The sequence below is a fragment of the Bos javanicus genome, chromosome 8 (assembly GCF_032452875.1).
Source record: "Bos javanicus breed banteng chromosome 8, ARS-OSU_banteng_1.0, whole genome shotgun sequence".
NCBI lineage: Eukaryota > Metazoa > Chordata > Mammalia > Artiodactyla > Bovidae > Bos > Bos javanicus.
This window is the reverse complement of record NC_083875.1, coordinates 84,171,799-84,179,239: the sequence shown is the minus strand read 5'-3', so window position 1 is coordinate 84,179,239 and position 7,441 is coordinate 84,171,799. Positions and strand designations below refer to the sequence as shown.

The 7,441-nt window shown below is 39.6% G+C and overlaps 1 protein-coding gene across 3 annotated transcripts in view; it reads left to right on the top strand.

The window, feature by feature from the left end:
- The first annotated feature begins 318 nt into the window (after positions 1–318).
- LOC133253028 (zinc finger protein 782-like) overlaps positions 319–7,441 on the top strand; it is a 90,559-nt gene continuing 83,436 nt past the window's right edge. The window contains exons 1-2 of one of the 3 annotated variants that reach the window (XM_061426187.1): positions 319–423; positions 2,650–2,700. In XM_061426187.1, the coding sequence (XP_061282171.1) occupies positions 2,686–2,700 (15 nt within the window). In that variant the 5' untranslated portion in view covers positions 319–423; positions 2,650–2,685. The other 2 variants (XM_061426186.1, XM_061426188.1) reach the window with 2 other exon arrangements.

The window sequence follows — 7,441 nt, the reverse complement described above, 5'->3', positions numbered from 1 at the left end:
AAGAGTCAGGACACAACTGAGAGACTGACCTGAACACATATTCAAGTTTCCCAAACTGTCTCTTTTATGAAAAAACTGCTATTTCAATCGGGAGGCAATAGAAGACCACCCGTCGCATTTGGCAGTTAAGTTAAAATTTAACCTGTTCTCTTCAGGATCTTTGAGATTCTGGGCAGGTTACTTTTTAAGACACTGCTCTACTGCTTTCTAAAATGCATAAAAGCCTCCAGAGAGACCACAACTGTGGACGCGGAGGTCTATGGGAAATGTAGTCTTGAATCCGTCTGTTTCACCGCGCGGCACTCTGGGAAGAGCATTCTGGGCTTCTTCAGCGCGTGTGCAGCCGTAGCCCCGCCTCCTCACTCGTCTCTGAACTCTAGGGGAGCGGTGTCGTTACGTGGGGTTCTGCTCGGAAAGTGAAGGGTGCGCACCTGGGGTGAGAGTGCGAGGGGGCGGGGGGTCAGCTGGGAGGGGGTGCCTTTGTGCCTAGGGATGAGAGCGGAAAATCTTTGACACGCACTCCCACCAACGCTGGTGTACATGCTCGAGCGGGCCCTCAGCCTGGGGAAGGCCAGTAAGGAGTGACCCGGGCCCTCGGGCTCCGAGTGTTCAGGTCGGGTTGGTCTGGTTAAGAGCAGGTGTTCAGTCTAGGCCTGGTTGTGTGGGACCTTGGATTTGGCCTCGCCTGCAGCCTAACAGGGGGAAAAGCCCATGTCGGCTACAGGAGAGAGAGTGAATTTATACCGCTGATGATGGCCATGGGTCTGCAATGAGAACCCTAGCTACGGAGCCAGAAGAGCCTGGGTAAATGCCAGGTCTGTCACCTGTAAGCAGGATTACAGAAGGAACCTGGATAAGAGTCCAGTTTCTCATGAAAATGATACTAATGATGACTGTTTCATGGCGTTGTTTTGAAACTTAGACCTAAGTCATCCCTTGCAAAGTATTTACACAAGTGCCAGATAATGAGCACTGCATAAGTTCCAGTGCTATTATAGTTGGAAGACACTTTATTCTTTTTCACTGGACGGCTTTATGTAACCTCACAACCACTTTAACAAAAGGGGAGGCTCGGGGTGGTGGAACGATGTGCTCAGGTCATAAGTTAGTGGTGAGGGAATTCAGATTGGAGAGTAGGTGTGCTTTACTTACAACCTCAGGCTTATCTAAATATCACACCAGCCTAAAACCGTCATTGTAGCCTTCACAGCCCTTAATATAGTGGCCTGCCTCCAGTTTCCAGAAATACAAGGAACGTGAATGTAGATGGAATCCTACCATGTGTCAGATGTGTTCTGGGAATTCTACTGTCTCTTCCTGTCACTTAGGGCAGACAACGGTCCCTGGCCTCTTCTGCATTGTCAGGAAGTCTCTCTTTTACGTGTAGTATTATAATAAATTCCAAGAATTAGGCGTTTGCTCCTAAAATGAATTTGTTTCTTAGATCCACATCCCACTTACCTTGAAATAAAGCCATCCTTGTGAGGTTGGAAGCAGGGAGCCTCTATAAAAGGGAGTCTTACCTGGAAGAGAGCATGCATAAGACTTTAGACCTCGCTCCAGAATCTCCTAGCAGAGACAGACTGGGCCTAGAAAGGAGTAGATGCTAAATTTGCAAGATCAGAAGCTGTTCTTAATCCCCCTGCTCAGAATGAGCCAGTCTTGGTGAAGATGCCACCTCCAGAAGCCATCAAACTCTTGACCTTGGGGAGTTTGGGCCATTGCTGAGAAGAGCAAAGTGAGCTGAGGTGGTCCAGGGGCAGGCTACTCAGGAAGAGACATTTTGTTGGAGAGCTTATAAGGACAAGGGCTGGGGGTAAGAAATAACCAGCAGAGGGAGGAAATGCTGTCTCTCCTCCCCTTGAATGGCCCCACTTATTACAGATGCTGTGCTGCTGTCACATGTGTCCATCACATGTGACACTTGTGACATCCTGACCTCACAGGATCCCAGGATGATACTATGTGAAGGGCTTTCCAAGGTCGTCTATTTTAACTCTCTTGAAAACTTTAAAGACATTGAACCTGAAAGGTTCAGTAATTTGTCCAGGGAAACTCAATTTGTGACAGAATTAGGAGAACAGTGCACTCGATGCTGTCATAGGTTAGTCACCAAAAGCATCTTATCAAAAAGGCCTTTTAACAAATACATCACAGCTAAAACAATTTAAAATTATTGCCTTATAGCATCCTATCTAGGCTTTCTGTGGATTGTTTATACCAGGGGGTGAATAATAGTATTAATAGTAAGAAAAATAGATAAATGATTCATACTGAGTATTTTTCTGCTAAGTTAGTTTTAATGAAAGAATAGTGTCTTATTCTTTGGTGTATTTGATTAAACTAAATCTCTTGTTTTTATTTATTTGTGTTAGAAGGACACATGTATTATTTTTAAACAGTTGAGAAAAGTTTACATTCACTTGGTAAAAAACCACAGATGTAATCCTCATGGTCATCTCAGAGTCACACAAAGAGAGGTGGTGCCACCTGTACATGATCCCTCTCATGCCTTTTCAAGGCCCAGAGGAAGATGAGGAAAATAAGGAAGATGATCCCCAACTGGGGTGCTGAGATTTGGGGAGGTGAATCTGGGAGCTATACAACAGGTTAAATCTCATGACATCCATCTTCTTTCTGTCCTCTCAGCTGAACCACAATTCTCTACTCTCCCAAAAGCAGAAAATGAACATAATTCAGGTGAGCTCTTTATTCTTTCTCCATTCTGCATTGTATTGGATTTATAAGTCTAAGAAGCATACATATATTAATGGAAAAGGAAAACTAGAAATAGATCAAGTCAATCTTGAGGGATAATATATACACTGTCTTACTATTCACTGTGATGTTTGCTGTCAGCCTTTGATAGGTAACCTTTGTCAGGGTAAGTAGGTTACTTCCAGGAACCAGTTTGCTAAGATTTTACATTAGTCATGAATGCATATTAAATTATGTTGATTAAAGAACCTGCCTGAAATGCAGGAGACCCAGGTTTGATCCCTGGGTTGAGAAGATCCCCTGGAGAAGGGAATGGCTACCCACTCCAGTATTGTTCCCTGGAGAATTCCATGGACAGAGTATCCTGGCAGGTTACAGTCCATGGGATTGCAAAGAGTTGGATACGACTGAATAACTAACACACACACACACACACACACATTTTGTTATCTATTGGAGAAAAACTATAGCTTATTTCCTTTATAAATACTGTAAACAATATAATAGATTTTCTAGTGTACTAAACGGAGAAGGCAATGGCAACCCACTCCAGTACTCTTGCCTGGACCATCCCATGGTTGGAGGAACCTGGTAGGCTGCAGTCCATGGGGTTGCTAAGAGTCGGACACGACTGAGCGACTTCACTTTCATGCATTGGAGAAGGAAATGGCAACCCACTCGTGTTTTTGCCTGGAGAATCCCAGGGACGAGGGAGCCTGGTGGGCTGCTGTCTATGGGGTCGCACAGAGTTGGACACGACTGAAGCGACTTAGCAGCAGTAACAACAGTGTACTAAAATCCGTGTAGACCTTAATTGCTAATAAGTTTGGTAAGTTGCTTCTTACATGTTTTCCTAGGACTTTTTGCTAGTACTGTATTTAGGATGTTTATTTTTGTATTCACAAGTTGAACTACATATACTTTCTTGTTTCTGTGTCCAATTATGGTATCATGGCATGGTCATAATCTCATGAAAGGAAATGGGACATTTTCCTGCTCCTTTAATGTAGATGAGAAAATTGTGTTTATGTGTAGGTTTTGTAAAGCTCACCTATGACTTAGGACCTTATGAAGACTTTTTGCATGAAGATTTTCAGTATTTATTGGTCATAAGTCTATGGTGGATTTGTATTTTTTTCTTTCATCATTACATTTTCATAGAAAATTGTTCATTTTTATTTAAATGTATTTATATAAGCTTGTTTATAGTATTCTCTTAGGATTTCTAAGTATTTGTTTCTTTTATCAGCAGTATCCTTTTTGATCAGCTTTAAAATTTTATTCAGTATAATTGTTGCCAATCAGGAAAGGACAAAGTATGTTCTATTAGGCCCAATCTAAAGCTAAGAATTTCTGTGTCTGAGGGTCTTAGTATTCTGTGCTAGCAGTGGAATCTAAATATTGTGAGTAGAAGAACATACACTTGCCTTGTTTGTGATTTTTACCTTTGGGTACGTTTCTGTCAGCACCCTTTGTTGACAAGAGTATGCTTTCTCCATTGAATTGCATTAGCATTTCTGAGGGAAATCAACTAGTATCCTACGTATGGATCTGTTTCTGGATTCTGTTTACTTCTTTTTTTATTTTCTAAATATTTTTATTGAAGTATAGTTGATTTACAGATTTCTGCTGCATGACAAATTGACTAAGTTGAATATATATGTGTGTGTGTATATATATATATTTAGTACATTCTTTTTTATATTCTGTTCCATTATAGTTTATCACAGGATATAGAATATAGTTCCCTGTGCTACACAGTAAGACCTTGTTGTTTATCCATCATATATATAGTAGTTTGCATCTGTTAATCCCAAACTCCCAGTCCTTCCCTCCCCTGTCTCTGCTCCCACTTGGGAACCACAAGTCTACTTTTTATATCTTTGTGGACTCTGTTCATTTCTGATGATCTTAAATCCTTTTGCTAATACCACATTTTCTTTATGAGTGTCTCTTTACAGTAACTGTTGAAATAAATAACATGTGTCTTCCTACTTTTTTAAAGAGTGTTTTGGAGATTCAAAGTTCTTTGCTTCTCTATAGAAAGTTTTGAAAATCAGCTTGTTGATCTCAGGAAAACCTGCTGAGATTTTGATTTTGACTTCACTGACTCTATAGAATCTGTAATATAGCTCAATTTGAGGAGAATTGGCATCTTCTTCAAAGTGAGTCTTCCAATTCATGAGCACATTATCTCTCTCACTGGGGGATTCAGAGGGTTTTCATTTTTTTTTAAGTTTTTTTTTTTTTTTTTTTGATGTGGACCACTTTTTTCAAGTCTTTATTAAATTCCTTACAGTATTGCTCCTGTTTTGTGTTTTGGGTTTTTAGCCATGAGGCGTGTGGGGTCTTTGCTCCCTGACCAGAGATGGAACCCACACCCCCTGCGTGAAATCTTAACCACTGAGTCTCCAGGAAAGTCCCAAGGTTTTCATTTTTATTCTTTTGAGTCAAAATCATAGTTCTGACTTACAGTTTTTACAGTTTAAAAGAAAAGTCTGTGTTTTGAAGATAAGCTCTAGTGGTGTAGTAGTGAAAGCAGGAACAATATAGGAAGCTATTTCTGTAATCCTAGCAGGGATGATGATCGTGAGAGAGTTATTTACAAGAAGTAGTGGGATTCTGGAGGTACCTTAGGTAAGAGCCAGCAGTCTAAGAGTGTGTGTTTCTTCTCTACAACCTTACAAATAGAGTATGTCATCAAACTTTTTGCATTTCTACAAATGTGATTAAAAAATGATAACTAAAATTTAGTTTTACAAGCTTTCTTCTTCTCATAAGTGAAGTAGAACATCTTTTTTGTTTGTAATTCATCTATATTTCTTTTTTATTGAACTGTTTATTTCTTAAACATTTTCCTGTTGATGTGCTAATTTTTAATTACTATATCCAGCATAGCTTTATAGCCATTTTATGACAATATAAATTGTACAATTTTCCTAGTTTTTTGTATTTTTTCTCTGCTCATGCTTTTTATTTTTATTTTTTAACTGGTGAATTGTTTGGGCGTTTGAAAAATATTTATTGAAATATAGTTGATTTACAATGTTGTGTTAGTTTCAGGTGTATAGCAAAATGATTCAGTTATACAAATATACACACACATATTTGTACACAAACACAGACACATGTATATATATATATACAGTGTATATATTCTTTTTGAGATTCTTTCCCATTAAAGGTTAATACAAGATAATGAGTATAGTTTCCTGTGCTATACAGTCAGTCCTTGTTGGTTATCTATTTTATATATAGTGATGTCCATATGTTAATCCCAAACTCCTATTTTATCCCTCCATCCTTTTTCTGTTTGGTAACCATAAATTGTTTTCTATGTCTTTGAGTTTATTTCTCTTTTGCAAATAAGTTCATTGGTATCTTTTTAGATTCTACATATAAATGATATCCTGTATTTGTCCCATTCTCTTTATGCCTTACTTCACTTAATATGATAATCTCTGGATTCATCCATGTTTTGCAAATGGCATAATTTCTTTTTTGTGGCTGAACATTATTCCATTGTATGTATTCATGTATGTCTGCTTTTGTGTATATGTATATCTTCTTTATCCATTTTACTGTGGAAGAACATTTAAGTTGTTTCTGTGTCTTGGCTATTATAAATCCATTCAGTTCGGTTTAGTCACTCAGTCGTATCCGACTCTTTACGACCCCATGAACCACAGCATGCCAGGCCTCCCCGTCCATCACCAACTCCTGGAGTTTACTCAAACTCATGTCCATTGAGTTGGTGATGCCATCCAACCATCTCATCCTCTGTCGTCCCCTTCTCCTCCTGCCCTCAATCTTTCCCAGCCTCAGGGTCTTTCAAAATGAGTCAGCTCTTCACATCAAGTGGCCAAAGTATTGGAGTTTCAGCTTCAACATCAGTCCTTCCAATGAACAGCCAGGACTGATCTTCTTTAGGATGGACTGGTTGGATCTCCTTGCAGTCCAAGGGACTCTCAAGGGTCTTCTCCAACACCACAATTAAAAAGCATCAATTCTTCGGTGCTCGGCTTTTTTTATAGTTCCACTCTCACATCCATACATGACTACTGGAAAAACCATAGCCTTAACTAGACAGACCTTTGTTGACAAAGTAATGTCTCTGCTTTTTAATATGCTGTCTAGGTTGGTCATAACTTCCCTTCCAAGGAATAAGTGTCTTTTAATTTCATAGCTGCAATCACCATCTGCAGTGATTTTTGAAGCCCCCAAAAATAAAGTCAGCCACTGTTTCCACTGTTTCCCATCTATTTGCCATGAAGTGACGGGACCAGATGCCATGATCTTCGTTTTCTGAATGTTGACTTTTAAGCCAACTTTTTCACTCTCCTCTTTCACTTTCATCAAGGGGCTCTTTAGTTCTTTTTCACTTTCTGCCATAAGGGTGGTGTCATCTGCATATCTGAGGTTATTGATATTTCTCCCAGCAATATTGATTCCAGTTTGTGCTTCTTCCAATCCAGTGTTTCTCATGATGTACTCTGCATATAAGTTAAATGAGCAGGGTGATAATATACAGCCTTGACGTACTCCTTTTCCTATTTGGAGCCAGTCTGTTGTTCCATGTCCAGTTCTAACTGTTGCTTCCTGACCTGCATATAGATTTCTCAAGAGGCAGGTCAGGTGGTCTGGTATTCCCATCTCTTTCAGAATTTTCCACAGTTTATTGTGATCCACACAGTCCAAGGCTTTGGCATAGTCAAAAAAGCAG